The 24233-nt window shown below is 44.9% G+C and overlaps 1 protein-coding gene across 12 annotated transcripts in view; it reads right to left on the bottom strand.

Annotated features, from left to right (window-relative positions):
• MTUS2 (microtubule associated scaffold protein 2) overlaps positions 1-24233 on the bottom strand; it is a 737980-nt gene that overhangs the window by 178633 nt on the left and 535114 nt on the right. For all 12 annotated transcript variants that reach the window (XM_068267019.1, XM_068267015.1, XM_068267020.1 and 9 more), the window contains one exon: positions 14867-15031. In XM_068267019.1, the coding sequence (XP_068123120.1) occupies positions 14867-15031 (165 nt within the window). The remainder of the gene's footprint in view (positions 1-14866; positions 15032-24233) is intronic.

Genomic DNA, 24233 nt, shown 5'->3' with positions numbered 1-24233 from the left:
TTCATCCGAAAAAAGTACTTTGGACCACTGAGCAACAGTCCAGTGCTGCTTCTCTGTAGCCCAGGTCAGGCGCTTCTGCCGCTGTTTCTGGTTCAAAAGTGGGTTCATGCTTCCATCTGCTGAAAAGTTTTATGGAGACAAAGATTTCATTTTTCAGCACGACCTGGCACCTGCTCACAGTGCCAAAACCACTGGTAAATGGTTTACTGACCATGGTATTACTGTGCTCAATTGGCCTGCCAACTCACCTGACCTGAACCCCATAGAGAATCTGTGGGATATTGTGAAGAGAAAGTTGAGAGATGCAAGACCCAACACTCTGGATGAGCTTAAGGCCGCTATCGAAGCATCCTGGGCCTCCATAACACCTGAGCAGTGCCACAGACTGATTGCCTCCATGCCACGCCGCATTGAAGCAGTCATTTCTGCAAAAGGATTCCCGACCAAGTATTGAGTGCATAACTGAACATAATTATTTGAAGGTTGACTTTTTTTGTTTTAAAAACACTTTTCTATTATTGGTCAGATTAAATATGCTAATTTTTTGAGATAGGAAATTTGGGTTTTCATGAGATGTATGCCAAAATCATCAATAATAAAACAATAAAAGGCTTGAACTACTTCAGTTGTGTGTATTTGAATCTAAAATATATGAAAGTCTAATGCTTATCAGTACATTACAGAAAATAATGAACTTTATCACAATATGCAAATTTTTTGAGAAGATCCTGTACAGTTACATGGGACACAGAAGTTTAGGGGATAGAGAAGGACATGGTTACAGAGGGGGACACAAGGAGGACACTAAAGGTCCAAGGGGGACACTGGCACACAAGAGGTGGATCCAGTAGAGGAAGTGGTGGCACAGTGGGGACGGCAGGAGGACACACAGCACAGGAACTTGTGTGTTCCTAGAAATATAGGACACCCCCTGAAAATAAGCCCTAGCACAACATTTGGAGTAAAAATTATAAGACACTGTGTTATTTTCGGGAAACATGGTATATTAGAACATCCTATATCTACTAATTCCTACTGTGTTCTGATGAGCATATATTAACTTTAGTGAGCATGCTACTTTAAATAAATCTGTGGAGGATGCCTGGGAATGCTAAACATTTACATGATATTCTCTGCAGCAAATGACTCACACAGGAAGAAGGGCATTCAGTGACATTTTGCTTACTAATACAGTCTTAAAGTATCCTGAAGAGGTCATGTAGTATGAGGGCCAACAGATTTTGAATAGTATAAACAGATTGAGAAGATAAGCTATCATGCCACAGGGAAGTGCTAACACTGGCTGATGATTGGCCAATCAAATTCTGATATGTGTACCAGGCCTTAGTGTATGTACACACATCCAAATTTAAGTGGCCAATGATTGGTGAGTTGGGCATCCAATAGTAACTGATCCACTAGTAGTTTATCGGTTATTAGTAGCCAATCAGCTACCGTATTTCTTATATTAAATACTCGTTAGTAAACAAGAGTAGCTGAATGGCTAGTATTTGGGCCCCGGCAAGTTAGGACCCTTTTACACTTAATGCATTTGTATGCATTAGTGTGCGTTAGAACGTATTAGTATGCATTTTTCCATAGCAGTTCATTGTGAAAAAGCTTTCAGTATAATGTAAAAGGCCGCATACTAAAATACAGGCCTTGCATGGGAATGCTGCCCCCTCCCCCCTTTTTTTCCCCCCAGTGGATGGGGTCAGTTAATTACCTGTAAAGGTGTGTCTCGTGTCTCTCTCTCCCTCTCAGCAGGTAACGTCTTTCCCCCAGTTAATGGGGAAGGTACTGGCAATTGGATCCTGATTGGCCACCCGCCTAGCTGGCAGGATGAAGCAGCCAATAGGCAGGAGGGGGCTGAAGTAGTATTTAAGGAGGAATTCGGGTGCGCCATCGCAAGTTCAACGGCTGGATCTGAGCTGCTAGGATGGATGCCATCGTTGCTGCCGTATTGCGGAGAGCCGGAGCGGAAGATGGGGCAGAATGGCATGCAGCCTACTTGAGGAGTAACGGCGGGGAAGAGGAGGCAGCGGTGGCGGGTCCTTCCGGACTGCCCGGAAGATCGGTCACAAGTGGTGTGCCATGCGCAGTCTGGAGGGAGTCGGAGCCAAGTGCTGGAGAGGCGGAGGATCGGGAGGTGGAGTTCGGAGGACGCATGTCCAGGAGGGAGGCGTTTGAGGAGATGGCCCCTATTGCCGAGGAGGAGAAGAGAAGGGAGGTTGCCTCAGGTGGGGGCGAACCCAGGAAGCGCACCAGGAAAGTGAAGAGGCATTCTACCTCGCCCTCTAGGCAGCCCAAGGCGGCGAGTGGCCGGCCGGCCCCTAAAAGAGGGCGGAGGGATAAGTCACCAGCAGGACCAACAGTGCATGCGACTGTTTTGGAGCCACAGGAGGTGCCTATCTCGGGCAATCTTGGTGGAGAAGGTGGAAGCAAGAGAGCACCGGTGTCTCCGGGTGAGTTAGCTTCAAAAGGCAACATTACTGATATTTACAAAAGATTGGATGAAATGTCTGTGGTTATTAAATCTTTAGCTGATTCTGTGCAGTTGCAGCAGAAGTCAGTGGTTTGTGACAAACCTGTGTCTAGTGAGGCTGCTAGTTTGCAGGCTGATATTATGGGTGTTGGGGCGGCTGCGGCTTGGGTTAATGCAGGTGCACCTGTTCAACAGAGTGTTTTACCTGTGATTAGGTCAGGTGTTGCTGAGACTTTGTATAAAGAAGCTTTACCATGTGTGCTATTCCCACTTGCTTTTCATTTAAATATGTCAGTTAAAGAGAAGATTTGGAAAGGCGAATTCGTCGATTTATTGTCCTTATTGCCATTTTACAAAGAGTTCACTGTAAAAGATAAGAAAGAAGGTGAAGAAGACAGGCTCCGGACATTTAGTAATTGGTTGCAATCATTTTGCATTTTTGCAAGTGTGTTAGGAGAAAAAAGACCTGAACTATGCACAGGCTTGTTTCAATATCTAGATGTGATAAGTGAAGCATACAGGCAGTTCGGAGGAATTGCCTGGTTTCAATATGACGAATCATTTAGACAAAAGTTAGCCGTGCACCCCTCGTTGTCATGGGGTACAAAGGATTTAGGTCTCTGGATTAGTCTTATGCTACCTCAGAGATCTCAGTCTAAAATGCAACCATCAGTGTCGCAGGCTGGGTCATCAGTCAAAAAGGGACTATGTTTTGCTTTTAATGAAGGATCTTGTAAGTTCTTGTTGAACTGCCGTTTCAAGCATGAATGCAACGTTTGTGGAGGTCTGCATCCAATGTCTCGGTGTTTTAAGAAAGTTGGGTTGCAGGCGCAGAACAGTACAAAAGAAAATTTTCTTAAAAGCATGGACTCCAGTGAAGTTACAAAAACTGCAGCCATGGCTAAACATTTTCCCAGATCGACTGATCAGCCTGCTTCTCACTGAGGGATTTTCAAAAGGTTTCAGTTTGCCTGTTTTTAATGGTAAAGGATGCATTACAGTTCCAAATTTAAAATCTGTAGTTGCACTTCCACAAGTGGCTTTTAATAACATTGTTAAAGAATTGAAAGCAGGTAGAGTTGCTGGGCCTTTTAGTGCACCTCCTTTCCCTGACTTTAGAATTTCACCGTTAGGGGTGGTGCCTAAAAAAGCAGAGGGTGAATACAGAATGATTCACCACTTATCTTTTCCTGAAAAATCTTCATTGAATGATAGTATTGATAAATCATTGACATCAGTTTCATATCTAACCTTTGACAGGACAGTGGAAGTGCTGCAACAATTTGGTCGTAATGCTCTAATTGCTAAGGCGGACATCCAGTCGGCATTCCGCTTGCTGCCAATCTGCCCAGAGGCGTTTAATAATTTGGGTTTTATGTTTGATGAGCAATTTTTCTACGATAAGTGTCTCCCTATGGGATGTTCTTTGTCTTGTTATTATTTTGAGTCATTCGCAACATTCTTAGAATGGGTAGTATGTCAAAAAATGTCTCATGGCAAATTAATGCACTATCTCGATGATTTCTTATTTATAGGTCCAGGGGAGTCCCAGATTTGCCAGGCACTTTTGCAGGTTTTCTGTGTTACTATGGAAGAATTTGGTGTACCATTGGCTGAGGACAAGACGGTGCATCCTTGCACGTCCTTAGAGTTCTTAGGTATTACAATAGATACAATAAAAATGGAATTTAGACTTCCAAGTAAAAAGATAGGGTTATTAAAGTCCTTACTTAATAGTTTGTTGGTTAAAAGACGTTGTACTGTTAAAGAGATACAGTCGTTGCTTGGTCACCTGGCATTTGCTTCCCGAGTAATGCCAATCGGAAGGGTGTTTTCAAGGAAATTGGCTTCACAAATAGCAGGTATGAAATCTCCAAAGTTGCATGTGACCTTAGATCATGAGATAAAAGAAGATTTGCTTGTGTGGCATAGTTTTTTGATGAACTACAATGGGAGATCCTTATGGCAGGACGTTTTTATTTTAGATACCAATATGGAATTTTTTACTGATGCTGCTGGTGCAGTGGGCTATGGAATTTATTGGCAGGGTCGTTGGTCAGCAGAGTGTTGGCCCCAGTCTTGGATTGATGGAGGTGTGACAAAAAAAATCTTGTTACTTGAACTTTTTCCAGTTCTTGTAGCTTTATCTATTTGGGGAAGATTTTTTGAAAATAAGAGAATTTTAATTCAGACGGATAATAGGGGTGTTATGTATGCAATTTGTTTATTGGCAAAGTCTAACATGGTGGTTAAATTGCTTAGACATCTCGTATTGCTTTGTTTGCGTTTCAATATATGGTTGAAAGCGAAATATTTGCCTGGTAAGGATAACCGAATTGCGGATTCATTGTCTCGTCAACAGTGGGATGTCTTCTGGAGTTTGGTCAAATAAGCAGAGAAGGAGGGAGAAAAATGTCCGGAGCATCTTTGGAGGATAATATGGTCTTAATATCCAGTTTGGTTCGGTGTTCGGTGGCTCCCAGGACATGGATTGATTATAAGAACTCTTGGGCAGACTGGAGCCGTTTTACAGATGAGTATTCTCTTTCCCCTCTAGCAGACTCCAGTGATATGTTTATTATTTTCATTTGTAATATCATACAGCAAGGTTACTCGGTAGCTCATGTTATGAAGACCTTGGCTGGGATTTCATTTTTTAGGCGTTTAGCGCAGGCTCCTGCGCATAGCTCTTATCCTTTAGTGAGGCAAATGTTAAAAGGTTTTGGAAAAAGTTTTAGTCGCCCAGATGAAAGGTGTCCAGTATCGTTTGGTATGCTACAGCAGTTGATGGTAGTTTTGAAGGAGTTATGTTTAGATGGTTACGAGTGTATTTTGTTTAGAACGGCATTTGCATTAGCCTTTTTCGGAGCATTAAGGATTTCTGAATTGGTGGCAAGTAGCAGATTAGTCTATTCTCAGTTGACAGAGAATGATGTTCAGTTAGTTGATGGTAAATTAACTATTTTTGTCCGTCGCTCCAAGACGGATCAGAGAGGCAAAGGGACATGGTTGAAGATAACTCCTTTGGAGGGTGCAGATTACTGCCCGGTTCAGTTGGTCAGGGAGTTTATGTCTGTCAGGCCTAAGGCTTTTTCATTTTTAGTACATGAGGATGGTACATCCTTGTCAGCTTTCCAATTTCGTGCAATTTTCAATCTTCCATAGGTGCCTGGTCCATTTGGGATTATGTGGAATGAGGTTTTCCTCGCACTCCTTTAAGATAGGGGCAGCTACTGAGACAGCTAGGCACGGACTTCCGGATGAGATTGTTCAGCGCATTGGGCGTTGGGAGTCGGGGAGATTCCGATTGTATATTAGACCTCACTTATACATTCCTTAATTATTTCAGGTAAAACTATCATATGGATCGTTGGTCACTCGTTCGTATATTGGGCGGAGAAGAGAGCAAAACACCGCCCATATTCAAAGAACTTGTGGTTGGATGAAGATTTTGCACAGATATTTTGGTTGGGTATAGGAGGCCTCAGTTGGGAGAGGCTTAGTTCTACTATTTATGATAAGTTGCATTTTTGGCCGGTTCCTGATCTCATTATAATTCATTTAGGCGGCAACGATATAGCAAAATTTAACACTCTACAATTGTTACATAGGATGAAGTCGGACCTTTTGAATCTAGCGAGTCAATTACCTGGCACCAAAATATTATTTTTAGAAATAATTCCGAGACTGTGTTGGGTGGATTTGAAACTTATGACCAAAATTAGAAAGCGAGTAAACAGAGCCTTCTCAATTAGGTTCTTTCTCGATCCGCCATGTGGAATTAGAAGGTTTGGAACCTGGCCTATTTAGAGGTGATAGAGTTCATTTGTCCGGTGTGGGTTTGGACATATTTAATTCAAACCTTCATACGGCAATAGAAAAGGCCGCGGTGGTGGGGGGTGGGGCCAGCTCGGCTCAAGCCTAGCTGGCATTTGGATAATGGCGCCCAGTTTTGGGTGGTCACATGTTTTCCTACTGAATCGTCAGTTGTATGGTTTTTGTATTTTTTGGTTCCGTTTTTATCTCAAGTTATTTAAAGAAAATAAATAAATAAAAGTTTAAGTGGTTGTTAATTTAAACCCCAATAAATAAAGAATTGGCCGCGGCCTTAATCCACTATCTGTGTCTGTTTGTGTGATTATTAGTGTTAAGTTGGTTAAATTATGGGGAAATGCATTTCCATGTAAAAGGCCGCATACTAAAATACAGGCCTTGCATGGGAATGCTGCCCCCTCCCCCCTTTTTCCCCCCAGTGGATGGGGTCAGTTAATTACCTGTAAAGGTGTGTCTCGTGTCTCTCTCTCCCTCTCAGCAGGTAACGTCTTTCCCCCAGTTCCTGGGAAAGGTACTGGCAATTGGATCCTGATTGGCCACCCGCCTAGCTGGCAGGATAAAGCAGCCAATAGGCAGGGGGGGGCTGAAGTAGTATTTAAGGAGGAATTCGGGTGCGCCATCGCAAGTTCAATGGCTGGATCTGAACTGCCTACCCGCCCTCCCTGTCGCTGGCCTAAAATTCCTTTTATTGAGGGTTATTGACTGTACGGATGGTTGAAGTAAAGGATAATGGCGCCCAGTTTTGGGTGGTCACATGTTTTCCTACTGAATCGTCAGTTGTATGGTTTTTGTATTTTTTGGTTCAGTTTTTATCTCAAGTTATTTAAAGAAAATAAATAAATAAAAGTTTAAGTGGTTGTTAATTTAAACCCCAATAAATAAAGAATTGGCCGCGGCCTTAATCCACTATCTGTGTCTGTTTGTGTGATTATTAGTGTTAAGTTGGTTAAATTATGGGGAAATGCATTTCCATGGGAACTGAGCCATAGGAAAACATGGGCATTACTTTGAAAATCAGTTTTCTTTCAGTTATAACCGAGAGCAACTGATTAAGTGTAAAAGGGCCCTGAGTGATTTCTCAGGCAGGGGTTAGGCACTAAAAGGGGTGGGATAGCGTTAGGCATTAAAGGACCACTATCGCAAAAACTGTCAGAATTGAAAGGTTTTGGGCCAGTCCATCTCCTTATGGGGGATTCTCAGGGTTTTCTTTGTTTTCAACAGCATTTCCTGAACAGCAGTTGCAAAGTCTAACTGACAAAATTGTGTGCAAGTAAGTAGGGAGGCTGGCTGGTATCTTACTATTTTGGCAGTTAAACTGCTGTTCAGGAAATGCTGTTGAAAACAAAGAAAACCCTGAAAATCCCCCATTAGGAGATGGACTGGCCCAAAACCTGTCGCTTCTGTCAGATTTTAGCTGTCTACTTTTTCACGATAGTGTTCCTTTAAAGGGACACTTAAGTCAAACAAAAAAAATGAGTTTTACTCACCTGGGGCTTCCAATAACCCCCTGCAGCTGTCCGGTGCCCTCGCCGTCTCCCTCCGATCCTCCTGGTCCCGCCGGCAGCCACTTCCTGTTTCGGTGACAGGAGCTGACAGGCTGGGGACGCGAGTGATTCTTCACGTTCCTGGCCACAATAGCGCCATCTATGCTGCTATAGCATATATCATATAGCAGCATAGAGGGTGCTAATGTGTCTGGGAACGTGAAGAATCACTCGCGTCCCCAGCCTGTCAGCTCCTGTCACCGAAACAGGAAGTGGCTGCCGGCGGGGCCAGGAGGATCGGAGGGAGACGGCGAGGGTACCGGACAGCTGCAGGGGGCTATTGGAAGCCCTAGGTGAGTAAAACTCATTTTTTTTGTTTGACTTAAGTGTCCCTTTAAAGAGAAACCGTAACCAAGAATTATGAGCTTGGTGGTGAGCACCGTGTGCCGATACCACCTGCTTCGTCGGATGCGGCATAGATTCTACGACGCCGGGTTTTCCGTGGTCCAGAGCCGATTGCTGCTCGCTGAGGCCCCTGATTTGCCTGTCATGTGACAGCTCCTGTGGGTAAGGAGACAGTTTCATCAGCTCCTTACCAGGTGATCACTGTGAGCCAACCACAGTGATCACAACTGGCAAAATGAGTTCTTTTTTTTTTTTATGTGCTAATGTCTTGGTGTCAGCAGATACTACAGGACATCTTCAGAGTCCATAAAGTGGTTTACATTCTTTGGGGTTAAACAGACAGTGTGAGTGCGTACACATGCACATGCACGCACATACACACATTTATATGCATTGTATGCAACATGGATGAATCATCTCTAGCTCAGCCTCCCACAGGTATGACATGTGTTGAACAGAAGTCATCTTTTCCTGGCACTCGGTGGGGTCTGCTCTTCTCTCTGTGTCTCTGTTAATGAAGCATCATCAGAGTGATTGCCTGAGGCTGAGTTTCTTCTGACACGGCTGATAAGGAGGGTTGTGATTTTCTCTATGAAGAATGTGTATAATCTGAGCTCTACACTGTGACAAAGGGTCTAATTTACAAAGGTTATTGAGAGACGGAGACACTAGAGGCCTTTGGAGAACATAAGAGGTCATGAAAAAATGTGCCTATTATTTATTAAATATAATAAAAATAAAAACTCATCTACCATCATAAAAAAAGAGTGTAAAATCCTTGAGACATCCTGGACCATTTATAGGACCACAGACTATACAGCAGATTCATGGCACTGCATTTGCATGCACGCACCTGTAGTGAGAACTTCTTAATAAATCCAGATCAACTTGGAGTTATTAACATGTGAATCAGTTAAACTCGATGCGAAGTCTGAGTGGTAAATTGGGCTCTGCCATAGGTTGCAATGTAATCTGAACATCAGAGGTGTTGAAGTTTACCTCTATACATGAACACTGGCTAGCAGAATTCACTCCAGCTTACAACAATAGATAGAGGCAGACATAGCGGCCACGCCCGTGGTTCGGCTGGTGTTTTCGGCTTCTGTCTAGACAAACTCCAGCTAGCGGCAGTGACTCTGGCCAGTGGTGGTAACTCTGGCCAGTGGCTGAGCATAGTGGCAGACAAAGTGATGTTGGTCCCCAGAACTGCAGAAATACCGGTCAACAACATCCGGAATTCAACCATTTAAACACAGGCTATCGGCATTTTGACTTGGCGCTTGGCAATCATGGGGTTTGGATACTAGGGCGGGGGGGGGGGGGGGGGGGCAAGGTGTGTAGGCAACGCACGAGGTTTAGTTAGCATGTAACTGAACCCCTAGATAATGGCTATGGCCGGTGGGGTTGGAGAGTCGCAGACCAGTGTTAGCCAAATACCGGATTGGCTAAGACGTGGTGCTCAATTGGCTATAAACGATTTCATATATTCAATTTTTTTTTAAATAAAAGTTTGATCTATTACATTATTCTAACACCATTCAATTTTCCAAGCAATCAACCTGACTTTTCCTACATATCTGATCAGATTTTTATTAAAAAAACAGAATAATCGTCATTTTTATCGAAAAAGATTCTTTTCAATATCTTATTTATTTGATCATTTTGGTCGACTAAACAGGAAAATTAAACTCTTTGATTGTACCGTGTATGGGCACCTTTAGACAGATGGAATGGGGTAGGATGAGTGTTTGGTGTATGTAGAGGGTAGGTTAGTGTTAGGCATAGGTAGGGTGTGAGGGACAGGATAACTGAAGATAATAGTAGAATATCAGTATCATTATCGATATTCTGTTATCTGAAACATCTCACATCAATTTACTATGCTTTCTTTTTAAACGAGTACTGTAGGGGGGGGGGGAAGAGTTGAACTTACCTGGGGCTTCTAATGGTCCCCCGCAGACATCCTGTGCCCATGCAGCCACTCACCGATGCTCCGGTCCCCGCCTCCAGTTCACTTCTGGGATTTCCGACTTTAACCACTTGAGGACCACGGTGGAACCCCCCCCCTAAAGACCAGGTTAAATTTTGTGAAAATGGCCAAGCTGCAGGGCCGCACAACACAGCACACGAGTGATTCCCCTCTCCTTTTCTCCCCACCAACAGGGCTCTCTGTTGGTGGGGTCAGATCACCCCCCGGATGTTTATTTGTTTGTTTATTTTTCATTTAATGTTTTTTTTTTAACAAATTCTTTTTTTTATTTGTTTATATTCCCCGTTCTCTCCCTTTCCCCGCTGGCCAATCCATGTGATCAGCTGTCATAGGCTTCAGCCTATGACAGCCGATCACCGCCGACAGACAGTCGTGTCACACAGCTGTACCCAGTACAGTGCTGCTGCTGATCGCAGCACTGTACAATGTGTAAAGACGATGGTTTTGCCGTCTAACTGTCTAACTGTCTCCCAAGCGGCAATCGCCGCTCAGAGACTGAAGGCGGGGCAGAGCTACGCCCCGAGCAGGAGATGCGCGCGTGATCTCCTGCATTAGCTAGCCCCAGGACCTGATGCCAATTGGCGTTAGGCAGTCCTGGGGCTGCTGCCGCGGCCACGTCCATTGGTGTGGAGTGGTCTTCAGACAGTTAAAGGCGCAGACTGTACTGGGCCTGCACAATACACTCCTGGTGACGTCAGTGGGAGCAAGGACACGGCAGCGATGGGCACAGTGGTTTTCTGACTTTACAGTCGTAAATTCCAGAAGTGAACCGGAGGCGGGGCCAGAGCATTGGTGAGTGGCTGCACAGGCACAGGATGTCAGAGGGGGACCATTAGAAGCCCCGGGTAAGTTCAACTCTTTTTCCCCCTACAGTAGTCCTTTAAATGTACGCATTAAAACATTCTCATGGTCCGTGCCTGATATTGTATGTCAGCTGTTTCACTTAACACTCAGAAATCCAGTGCAATCTCCTAACGGATGATTGCTAATAAATACAGGCCGGGTTTGCAGGATCACTAGTTCTCCACACCTGGATAACATCAGTATGTTCAGGTCTTGCAAACATTCTTAAACAGGTTGGAGAATTCTGCGGTTTAGAAGTAACGCTCCTTCAAGCATGCAGTGCATGTAGCTAATCCCCATCACGCACCGGCTTAAGGTCCAAAGCCTCTGACATGGCGTGTAATCCTGACACTTTGTCTTCTTGACCTTGGATGTATACAGTGAAGGAAATGTATATTCTGGACGGTGAACCAATATTATGGGCAGTAAAGCAGCACACTTTGTCATTTTTTGAAAGGGCTGGAAGAGTGATGATTATTTTTTACTGGCTTCCTGTCATAACTATCACCAGCTAGATAATGGCTACCTCTGCCTGAAGATTTTCTGAAAACACATTGCAATACTTAAAGAGACACAGAAGCGAAAAAAATAATAATGATATAATGAATTTGTTGTGTAGTACAGATAATTACTAGAACATTAGTAGCAAAGAAAATATTCTCATTTTTATTTTCAGTTATATAGTGGTTTTTTTTATAAAATTGCATCATTCTCTAATATTTGCAGTTTACACACTACTCCACATTCTAAATGATTTTACAGAGCAGCCCAGTAAACCCCTTATCTGCAGAGAAAAATAAATTACAATGACTAGCAGATGAGATAACAAGCTTCAGAAGACAGAGCTCTCTGCCACTTTGAAAGTCGTGGAGCTCAATGGCTCTTTTGCATTGATAACAACTGTAGTTTTTTAACTCTTCCTGTACTGGACACAATATTAAACTTATGTCTCTGCTCCAAATGTTTTATTTCTTAGCTGTACTACACATACAAATCATTATATCATATTTTTTTTCGCTTCAGTGTCTCTTTAACTATACTTCAGTAATCTTAGTTATATTATAATTATAGACTGACTGGCATATGGCTAATATATGTTGAAATAAATTTGGTAATGAAGTCACAATTGTAGGCACACTGAGTTCAGTGTCCAGACAAGATTCTATTCCATCAATTATTACCATAAGGGGATGTCTGCCTGCCCCAAGCTTCAATTTCCAGCATGCTTTTGGGTTTGCTGCACTCAAGGCTGGATTCCTGGAAAGGCTACAGAGGCCTGGGCTTTAGGTGGCAGCTGTAGATGGAAAAGGGGTTGCTGCATATGGAAGAAAATGCTACAAATGGAATACAGAGTCTGCAAATAAGGAGCAACACATGGAAATTGGGGGCTGCTGCTCAAGGGTCAAAAAATTAATAATGGTGTCGTCACTCAGTAGGTAAAGTGAAAAAATTGCCAACTTTATTAGTACAAAAGGTGAATCACTGATACATTTAAAACCATTAAAAATAAGCAGAGCGCTCCTTCTCTACACACTGACTGCCCATCCATAACTCAACACTCACTCACACACTGATACCAGTACCACAGAATCCGGTTTCCTGCAAGTGAAGGGGGGGGGGGGGGGGGCAAAAGAGAGGCAATCAGTCCGCAGGTTGTCTAGGTATATACAGCCGTTTCCGTGTTACCAAAAGAGACCAATTGGGCAGCATAAGACAAATCGTATCCAGCTTCACCTGTATAAAAATCGAAAACCGAGAGACCAATATAGTATAGTATGTCAGGAATATTTGAAAAATGATAAAGTGATAACAATTATACTCACAAACATGGGTTACCGTCCAGGTAACCACTATAAAGGCAGGTGAGGAGATAAAGCCTGTCCTCACTCAGGGCTAAGAAGTCGCTCTCTGTAGATCAGGAAAAAGGAGGTAGCACTCCCATCCACCAGGAGTGGACGCAATGTATTTATGTATTGAACAGAGGCGCCAGCAGGATAAAAATTCATAAAAATTTAAAATTGCTTGGAGGATGTGGTGGGCTTGCCTCCCAAAAGCAAACAAGACAACCTGTTATTGTGAGGCGCTACTCATGCTACTACAGATACCCTGTTAACCCCTTGTTTGCCTGATGAAGCGGGCTTGACCCGCAAAACGCGTTGCAATTCCTTTTTGGGGTATCGTATAATAAATGTGTTTACTTATATAATAACAGGTTGTCTTGTTTGCTTTTGGGAGGCAAGCCCACCACTTCCTCCAAGCAATTTTAATTTTTTATGAATTTTTATCCTGCTGGCGCCTCTGTTCAATACATAAAAAAAAAAAAAAAAAAAAGCTTCACCTGTATAGCTGCAGGGCTTGCTGACACTCATAAGCTTACCACCCACATCCTATAAGCTTACCATCCAGCGATTTTAGCCACAGCTCCATGCATGGGATCTTCCCGGGTCTCTACCCAGCAGTTGGGGAGACTCACCAGTCCAAGCAGATTCCGCTGTCAGCGTGCACGCTGGGTCCACCGATGTTAAACGCCGGCACATCAGAGGCATGGAGCGCTCCACTGTTTCCACGGGATGTAGTCCCACCCACCTACGCGTTGCACCCGCCCTCTGTGAGATTCTACGGGGTGTGTTGCTTAAGGGATCTGTATAGAATTGAAGGGGCTGCTGCACATGAAGGTTAGGCATGGAAGAGAAGGCTGCACAAGGAATAGGAGGGGGTGCTGCATATAGAAGGGGAGCTACAAGAAAGTTAGCCCAGGGGTGGAAAAGTATAATCGGTCCTCGAATGCAGTAAAGTGCGGTAATATAGCTGTGCGCAGCCAGCTCACAACAATATTACCGTTAGTACCGGCAGGGCCAGGCCGAGGCAGAGGCAGGAGAGGCTCCAGCCTCAGGGCGCAGTGTAGGAGGGGGCGCACAATTCACTCAGCTATGATTCCCCTATTGTGTTTGTAGCAGAGAGAAATAAGAAAAGGGGATACATGACAGTGACTGCAAGCCAGATAACTACAGATTAGGGTGTTGGGGGCCCTGGGACACCTCTTACTCTAATAGTAATCAGTGTGTGATGAATGGGGGGGGGGGGGGCACTTTGGTGTCTCAGCCTTGGGTGCTGGAGGACCTTGTCCCGGCTCTGAGTACCGGCACCAAGTCTATCACGAGTTATGGTATTAGCGTGACCTCCGGTATTTGAGTAGCACAAGCAATGCTAAGGTAACTTCAGCAATTCCTGTACTACTCGAGTACCACAGGTTGCACTAATAGCGTAACTCCTCACGCGTTACCATAGCAATGCTGGAGCTACTCCAGTACTGTGGTTTGTGCCAATATCGTAACTCGCGGTATACTGCTGCCGGTACTAACGGTAATATTGCCATGCAATATCTGCACTCTTATAATTATGTGCACACATGTATTTCAACTTGTAACATTTTTCGCAACAGTGGTCCTTTAAATTTTGGAGCTGACATTTCTTGGACAAATTCATTTACATGCAACACAATATGCAGGTTTATGGGCATTCCTAATGCAAAGCAAATTGACTTTTGGAATGCTGATCCCGTGCCAAACAATTATTTGCCCTAATGTCTGTGCTATGATCAGCCGAAAATTATATATCCTGAATATTCTGAAATTTACACTTCTTGTTCTGAAATAAGGTAGGCTGTGTCTCCATATAACATTACAGAGACTCAATCATTTCACTTTAGTCATTATAACAGAGGAAAATCCTTCATTTAGCATAATGAGAAATAGTTTCCTCCCTGATGGGATAATGCAGATGGCAGGCTATAGCTGGGATGTTATCTGGAAGAGAATTGCTTACCAGCAGGAGGTGTGGTTGTTTTCTTTGCAGGAAGTAAACTCCTGCGGGGAGCGCTTGAGCTGTTACACACTTCCAGGATCGTCCTATTCATCGCCTTGGGGATCTCCTTCGAAGGCAAGACTGTATTTGGGGTGGGCTGGTCCTCATGTGCAAAGCTTGTACCTGCTGGAAGAGAAAACAAAACCAATTATAGCATCATTAAATATGCATTGCAAAGCCTGTGCTGGAGTCATGGTTAGAGATATTAAAGAGAAAAATGTGTTAGGCAGGAAACACTGTTAACAAGGTTTTTTTCTCCATGCAACTCCCGAGTATCTGTCATTCTGTTGTCACGCTTTCCTGCATGCCATTGTCCACGTACATTCGCGTTTTTTCGGATGCGGTGAAATACACTGAAAGGCCTGGTGCACACCGGAGGAGTTTTTCTAAGCATTTTGAGTTTTTAAATCTGCTCCTAATGTTATCCTATGTGTCTGTGCACACTGGAGCAATGAGGTTTTGTAAAAAACCCCATAGCATTACATTGGGAAGAGCTTTTGAAACCTCTAAAAGCTCTTCCCAATGTAATGCTATGGGGCTTTTTACAAAACCTCATTGGGAAAATGTAAACGCGAAGTGCAAATGATGTACGATTCCCAGAGCGGGCATTGGCTTAAAGGGACTCCGAGCAGTGCATAAACTATGGAAAGATGCATACCATTTTGAAGCTCTCTTTCTCCTCTTTCCAACGATATATAAACCGTCGCCCTACACCTTTTAGTTTTCGCTATTATTGTTTTCGATTTTGATCGCGAAAATGTCAAAAACTAAAAGGCGTAGGGCGGCGGTTTATGTTTCGTTGGAAAGAGGCACAACCTCTGATGCAGCGGGTAGCCGCGAATCGGCGCGGAGCGGCTGCGATCGTAAGTAACACGCAGCTAGCAAAGTGCTAGCTGCGTGTATAAAAAAAATTATGCAAATCGGCCCAGCGGGGCCTGAGAAATCCTCCTGCGCGGCTTACCCCGTGTCCAGCATGGGGTTACCGCTAAGGAGGTTAAGCTAGCCATACATGTCTAGATTATGACCTGATATGCCAAGCTGACTGATCCCTATCCTACTGGAAATTGAGCGGATAGTGATTGGTTCCAGGGGTGTTTCTAGCCATTTTGTCACTCTAAGTTCTGTGTGCCATCCCCCCGCCCAAAAACACCACACACTGGAGAATATAAACTATGTGCCATATAGGGTGGATGCACAATACAGGGAGTCCCTGAGATACAATCAACACACCATTCCTGTCACATTTTTTTGAACACCCCTTCCCGCACTACCCCGGCTTTGTTTGTAAATGCAGAGTATAGCGCAGCAAAAGCTGTGCTCTCACCTCTCTACTGGAGTTCAGTGCTGTGCTTCCCCCTGTGCACCCACCACTCGCCCTAGTGCCCAGCATCTCCTACCGCATGCAACGTGATTACATGCTACATGAAGAGACCCAGCACAAAAGGGAGCAGAAAACAGACAGGATGGTTGCACAGGCACAGCACTGGATTCCAGAGGGGAGGTGAGAGCACAGCTTCGGCTGCGCTATACTCTGCCTTTACACACTGGACTGGGGGAGCCCACGAGGGGGATGGGAACAGATAGTGGAACAAGGGGACAGAGGGAGGCACAAAGGGGGACAGAAGGAGGCACGCAGAGCCGGATCATCCACAAGGCAACTTAGGCAGGTGCTTAGGGCCTGGAGAGAGTCTAGGGGCCCAGTTAATGCTAACCTTTAACAAATCTTGCCAAAAAGCTAGGTGGCCATCAAGTGTAGGCCCAAAGTCATTACTTGCCTAGGGAACCATTTTACTTTAATTCACCTTTGGACGCACGGGGGGCAGAGGTGGCACAGGGGGACTAAAGGTGGAACAAACAGACAGAAGGAGGCACAGGGAAACAGAGGGACACACAGGGGAGCAGAGGTTGTATAAGGGGACAGAAGGAGGTACAATCACCTGTGGGGGCATGGCTTCATTCAGGGGGTGGGGCTTAATCAGGAACATGGTGACCCTCAGGACCAATGGCACTCAAGACAGTTATCACGATCGCTTCTGCAGCGTTTACTGCTGGCTGCAGTGGTATTGCAACCCAAGCAGTTCTGATGTCATTACATGCATTTGCTTGCATAGTTTGGTTTGCACTTAAACTAGTTGCTGATTCCATTTGCAGTCGCTCTGAAGTTAATGACAGTTTAATATGCTTTTGTGAAAACAAACATTGTCTGCTGCAATGAAGTGGCAATCCCTTTCCTGCAGGCTGCATATCATTGTCTGCCTTTTCCTGCTGTCAGCCTGTGATTAATTACCATTCACTTGTGTGGGAATCTGCATGTCTGCTCCCATTGGATGACCTCAGTATAAAGAACTGCTTCCTGCAATGCTCCATGGGCTACCATAGTCTCAGATTCTGTCTGTTACTCTGCTCGTGCCCCACCTCGTTCCTAGTCCGTGTGGACTGCGCTGACTCCTGCGAAGGGGTCAGAGAGTCCTCCTAGTTCTGCTCTTGTTCTAGAAGTTGTTACTCTGCTTGTCTTGTGTCATATATTGGTTCATCGCCAATATATACGCATACTTGCACGTTTTGTTATTTTCCTTGTATTCGTGTTACGTTGATACATCAGTGTCGCTGATATATACGTACACGAACTGTTTATATCCTGTGTTCAGTTAGTCAGCTTTCCAGCACGTTTTGGTAGTTTGTGCGTATCGTGATCACCCGTGCTGAGTTAGTATCCTGCTCCTGGTTGTGTTTGTGGTTTGCGTTCATCTCTGCGAAGAGATAGCGAATCCTTCTGAGTCCTGTTCCCTGTATTGCTCCAGTCCTAGTCAGTGTTCCTGCTTATGTCATATATCGGTTCATTGCCGATATATACATATGTTAGTCAGACGTTACAAATAGTTTCATTGATAGCTGTAATTGTAATACGCTAGGAAAACATACTTATTGTATATTTGTCTGTGTTACGTTCATCTATCTTGATCCTCCTATTTCCTGACTATCCTGTCCTGTCTTTGTGAGGCACGCCATCGCTGCAACGCATTGGCTGCCTCATTCCAGTCTGTCTTGTTGTGGACGCTTGCTGTCACTGAGTAGTGGCTAGTTAAGCAAGCGTTCATTCTGTCTACCTGTCCTGATCTCCTCAGTCCTGGTTTATGCGCTCAGCGCTACTTTGCGCTGAGACGTTATCACGAGAGTATTGTTTGTGGCTGTTCGGATCTGCACCGGCTCTGTGCACCACAATCTCCTATTGGAGTCAGTCCTCTCCTCCACTAAACTGGGGATATCCTGATTCCTTGTGCTGGTGTGTGTACCTCCTTCACGTCAGCTTATGTGTTGCATGCTGACTGTGGAGAATACACCTCCAAACCTAACATTATGGTAGCCCCATTACCAATCCCCATTGTGGGGGGGGGGGGGTTCCAGCAAAAATGACACTGTTTGTTATGGTTCCTGTTCCTTTAAGAAATTTGAGAATTTTAATTCTGAAACAGAAAATGAGTTTTTTTCTGAATGTACCAGGTTCCTGGCCAATTCCGAGCTCCAGGCTACTCCTGTTTCAACGTGGGCCCCCCAGCTAGTTTATGTTTTGTTTAAGGGAAGATTGTTTCAGTGGGCTTACGATGTCCTGGATCATACCAATTTGAAAGGGAGACCGCTGGAATTTCGAGCGTTTGTGATCCATAACTGGCTGTGCAAAACTAATTTGCCTTACCCTTTTAATGAGCTCCTGGCAGCTTGTCAATCAGCTGCTCCTTCAATTGCTTGCAAAAATAATCAGCAAGCAGATAATTGTTCTGATAACTTTTCTTCTGCTTTGAATAAATCACCTAAGGCAGCAGGGTCTAAAGCCAAACGTAAACGCTCCAAAAGAAAAACGTTACAATCAGCGGAGTCGTTGCCCTTAGCGACTGCGCATCAGATCTGTAATGAGACTCCGCCATTAGCAGATAATGAAATTCAGTCACCATTCAGGGGAGTCAAATGGACCTATGAAACTACTAATGAACTTTCATTGCTAGCCAGGGAAAATAAAAGTTCTTGTTTAAATGAATTATCTGAATATGATTATGAAGATATATTACAGAGTATTGAACAGATCAATTTATTCGTGCAGCAAGGGAAATTTGCATACACTACAGTTCAACACTTGCTACAGGTATTGGAGATCCTTAAGAATAAGAAATCGGCCAATCGCCTGCTAAATAACCCAATACATGTTTCTGCCACAAACACATTTGCAAACTGTGATCAGCCTGAATGCTCAGCTGTTAAATATGCATGGGATCCTCCATTTGAGAAAGGAGAGATGGAAGCCTTGGTTTATGAATGGAAGAAAGATTCAAGTTCATTTTGTCAATTTTACAGTGCAAAAAGTGAATTAGTATTGAATGCATGCATTAAGTCGGCTTATAACCTAATAAAGACTGGTGTGTGTGGGTATGACTTTGTGGCTCCATTGATCGATGTGTGGAGAATGATTTTGGACGATTTTTATGCGATTCAATCAGTTGATACCAGGGAAGACACACTGTCAATTGGAGATTGTTCCACTTCCTCAGTTCCTGAGGACTCGCCTGCTTCAGCACCTTTGAGTGATTCAGAGCTCCTTTTGTGTGAAATTGAAGTTCCTGTAATTCAACCCTGTACCATGGATAACTCAGTGTTACTTCCCAGTAAGACAGAAATTACTAATACTTCCTTAACCTTGCCCTGCACAAATTTCTCAGCAGAGGACCCAGAGGTCCTGCTGACTTCTGAGTCCAGCCTAGCCAGTACTCATGAGTCTTTGTTCAGTGAAACAGACATTAGAAAATCTTGGCCTGCCTCTGCAAACACTTCTGTAGAATTTACCTGTGTTAATAAAGTTCAACTCCTGTCTGACCCAGCAGATGCCAATAGATGCACTACATTAGTTTCTGAGTCCCAGCAATCCTGTCTAGAAACCTCAGAACCCCAGCATCTGAATTTCCCAATTTTACAATTGAATAGTGATTCAGATGCGCAAACATTGTGTCTTGACTTCCTGTCTCTACACCTCGCTCTAGTTTCGTGAATAGCTCAGAGCATCTGCTATGTGAACCTGAAATCATAGAATTATTACCTTGTTCAGAAAATGTTCCAGTAAATCTGCCCTGTATCATGAATTGTGCAGTAGATCTTTCCAATGAAGCTCAGGTCACAGAATCATTACGCTGTCCAGCAGGTGCTTCCATGGTTTTGCCCTGCGATTTGGCCTGTTCAGTGATCCTGTCCAGTGAAGCTGTGGTCGCAGAGTCTTATGCTTCACCCAGTACTTTGGATACTTCAGATCCTCTAGTAGAGGAGTCTGAGGCACTGCTTACTTCAGTGGGTGTTGCAGTAGTATTCACTTGTTTAGCAGCTGTTTTGGAACTACAGTCTGCTCTAGTAAAACTTGATGAATCTCTGCCCAGTGAAGCAGAAGCTATTGAAACATTGTCTTTGTCAGCAAGCGTTTTTGATACCTTGCCCTGTACACAGTCTGATTTAGCTAAAGATGTTGAGTCCCTCTCTGATATCACAGTAGTCAGGGAACTTCAGCCCTGTCCTCTGAATGTTTCAGAAGTATTGCCCTGTAACATGGATAATTCTGACTCGCTGGAAAAAATAATAGAAATCTCAGAATTTCAGTCCGGGTTAATGAGTGTTTCTGAAACCCAGCCCTGTATCCTGGAAAATTCTGGTTTTCTGGCCGGTGTGGCAGAAGTTCCAGAGTCCCCTTCCTGTCCAGTGAGTTCCTCAGTTTTGCTTAGTTCAGTGGGGATTGCTGCAATACTGACTTGTTTTGCAGCCCTTCATGAGCTCCAATCCAGTGTATTTGATAGGGATGGGACGAATCCACAATTTTTTCAAATCCGAATCCGAATCTGAAAAGGTTCTCGAATATCTCGAACCTTTCGAATCCCGAATCTAACGAATCCTGCACATACGAATTGTGCGATCCGTGGTATAGTTGCCCGCAGTATAGGTAGCGAGGTAAAGGTGCCTTCAGTAAAGCTAGCTAGGTATGGGTGCCTTCAATATTGGTAGCTTTCGGTATAGGTAGCAAGGTATAGGGGCCTGCAGTATAGGTAGAAAGGTATATGGGCCTTCAGTATAGGTAGCAGGGTATATGGGCCTTCAGTATAGGTAGCAGGGTATATGGGCCTTCAGTATAGGTAACATGGTATATAGAGGCCTTAATTATAGGTAGGTATGTAGGTAGGTATAGGGGCCTTTAGGTAGGTAAAGGGACCTTCAGTATAGGTAGCAGGGTATAGGGCCTTAAGTATAGGTAGGTATGTAGGTAGGTATAGGGGCCTTTAGGTAGGTAGGTAAAGGGGCCTTTAGGTAGGTAGGTAGGTAGGTAAGTATAGGGGGCCTTTAGGTAGGTATAGTGGCCTGTAGGTAGGCAGGTATAATGGCCAGTAGGTAGGTAGGTATAGTGTCCTGTAGGTAGGTAGGTAGTTAAAGGGACCTTCAGTATAGGTAGCAGGGTGTAGGGCCTTAAGTATAGGTAGGTATGTAGGTAGGTAGGTATAGGGGCCTTTAGGTAGGTAGGTATAGGGGCCTTTAGGTAGGTAGGCACGTATAGGGGGCCTTTAAGTAGGTAGGTAGGTATAGAGGCCTGTAGGTAGGTATAGGGGCCTTTAGGTAGGTAGGTAGGTACGTATAGGGGCCTTTAGGTAGGTAGGTAGGTATAGGGGCCTTTAGGTAGGTAGGTAGGTAGGTACGTATAGGGGGTCTTTAGGTAGGTATAGTGGCCTGTAGGTAGGTAGGTATAGTGGCCGGTAGGTAGGTATAGTGTCCTGTAGGTAGGTAGGTAGTTAAAGGGACCTTCAGTATAGGTAGCAGGGTATAGGGCCTTAAGTATAGGTAGGTATGTAGGTAGGTAGGTATAGGGGCCTTTAGGTAGGTAGGTAGGTATAGGGGCCTTTAGGTAGGTAGGTAGGTATAGGGGCCTTTAGGTAGGTAGGCACGTATAGGGGGCCTTTAGGTAGGTATAGGGGCCTTTAGGTAGGTAGGTAGGTATAGGGGCCTTTAGGTAGGTAGGCACGTATAGGGGCCTTTAGGTAGGTAGGTAGGTACATATAGGGGGCCTTTAGGTAGGTATAGGGGCCTGTAGGTAGGTAGGTATAGTGGTAGGTAGGTAGGTAGGTAGGTACGTATCCTTTAGGTAGGTATAGGGGCCTGTAGGTAGGTAGGTATAGTGGCCGGTAGGTACGTATAGGGGGCCTTTAGGTAGGTATAGGGGTAGGTAGGTAGGTAGGTAGGTAGGTGTCGGCCCCCCCCCCCCCGTGCCTCCTCCCCCCGTGCCTCCTCCGCTCACCCCCACGGCCTCCTCCATCCCCCGTGCCTCCTCGCTCACCCCTGCATAAGTATCAACTCACCTGTCCAGTGGAGCGCAGAACGGCAGACCTCGTCATTACTTCTTGGTTCCCTCTAGTGGCCGGACCGGCTTTTACTGATGACGTCATTGTAAAAGCCGTCACTAGAGGGAACCAGGAAGTGAGCGAGAGGTCTGCCGCTCTGTGCTCCACTGGACAGGTGAGTTGATACAATGTATGCGGGCGGGCAGAGGAGGCGCGGGGCCGGCGGAGGAGACGCGGGGGGGGGGGGGGGTCGGAGGAAGACGAGTGCGAGCGGCGGATGCGCGGCGATGCAGTGTCGGGATTCGGCGGATTCGCAAAGTGGAAAATGGCGTCGGGATTCGAATCCACGAATCTCGATTATTTCCCAATATTCGAGGGATTCGTGGATTCGCCGGATTCGTCGTCCCATCCCTAGTATTTGATGAGTCTCTGTCTAGTCCAGAAGAAGTTATGGGAACCCTGTCTAGTTCGGTGCATACATCAGAAGATGTGTCCTGACTTGTAAGTGCCCCTGAACATGATTTGTTAATAACCTTGCTGGAATCAGAGACATCTAAGTCTGATCCTGCATTTTTTAGTGAGAATCCAGTAACTGTGAAGTCTAGTCATGATGATTTTTTTTTGCCCAGTCCTGGTTTCGGTCCTATCTTGACTGACTTTGAGGTTCGCAGTTCCTTGACGTGCCCAGAAGTCTCTCTTGTGCCAGTGTGCCCAGATGTGCTTCGTGTGCCAGAATGCCCAAGTGTGTCTGTGTTAGCGTGCTCACATGCTTCCCTAGTGGAGACATGTTCTGATATTGCCGGTTGGCCTGCATGCCCAGAGATGGTTCTGGTCCCTAAAAGCCCTGATCTTGATGTTTGTCCTTGTAACCCTGACTCTGGAATTGCCCTGGGTTCCATAGGGGTTCTTGATAGTTCTCCATGTGAGCCTAAGGGGCATTCTAACCTGTGGGGATCTCTTTGGAGCTTCCAAGTGTTCTGGGAGATCTCTGAGGAAACTTGTCCTGGTACCTTGGACTGGTTCAACAGTGGGTTTTGTGTTGGTAAGGACAGTTCCGGTGGGCATTGCAAAGGCTTTGGTGTTTTTGGACAGTCCCTGGAAGGCGGTGGGTATCGCTCAGAGAGTTTCAGGTTTTTTTTTCTGGAAGTCGTGGTTCTGATGGGTATCACACTGAGGCTTGTAGTACTGACAGGCATGGTTCAGTGGGTTCTGGTTCCAATTGGTCTAGTCTTGGTGAGACTGATTCAGGAATTTGGTTTTGTCGGGCTGTTCCGACCTTCATGAATTATCAGTCAGATCAGTTTGCTGGATCTTCCACTTCTGATTTTTTGGTTTGGGTGATTCAGGAGAAATATGCCAGTTTTTATAGGCGTCTGGAGGCCGCGTTTAAGGGGGGGGGGGGTACTATCATGATCGCTTCTGCAGCGTTTACTGCTGGCTGCAGTGGTATTGCAACCCAAGCAGTTCTGATGTCATTACATGCATTTGCTTGCATAGTTTGGTTTGCACTTAAACTAGTTGCTGATTTCATCTGCAGTCGCTCTGAAGTTAATGACAGTTTAATATGCTTTTGTGAAAACAAACATTGTCTGCTGCAATGGAGTGACAATCCCTTTCCTGCAGGCTGCATATCATTGTCTGCCTTTTCCTGCTGTCAGCCTGTGATTAATTACCATTCACTTGTGTGGGAATCTGCATGTCTGCTCCCATTGGATGACCTCAGTATAAAGAACTGCTTCCTGCAATGCTCCATGGGCTACCATAGTCTCAGATTCTGTCTGTTACTCTGCTCGTGCCCCACCTCGTTCCTAGTCCGTGTGGACTGCACTGACTCCTGCGAAGGGGTCAGCGAGTCCTCCTAGTTCTGCTCTTGTTCTAGAAGTTGTTACTCTGCTTGTCTTGTGTCATATATTGGTTCATCGCCAATATATACGCATACTTGCACGTTTTGTTATTTTCCTTGTATTCGTGTTACG

Source organism: Hyperolius riggenbachi, chromosome 2, assembly GCF_040937935.1.
Source record: "Hyperolius riggenbachi isolate aHypRig1 chromosome 2, aHypRig1.pri, whole genome shotgun sequence".
Lineage (NCBI taxonomy): Eukaryota > Metazoa > Chordata > Amphibia > Anura > Hyperoliidae > Hyperolius > Hyperolius riggenbachi.
Note: the sequence above shows the minus strand (reverse complement) of the source record. Positions and strands in the feature narration are given on the sequence as shown.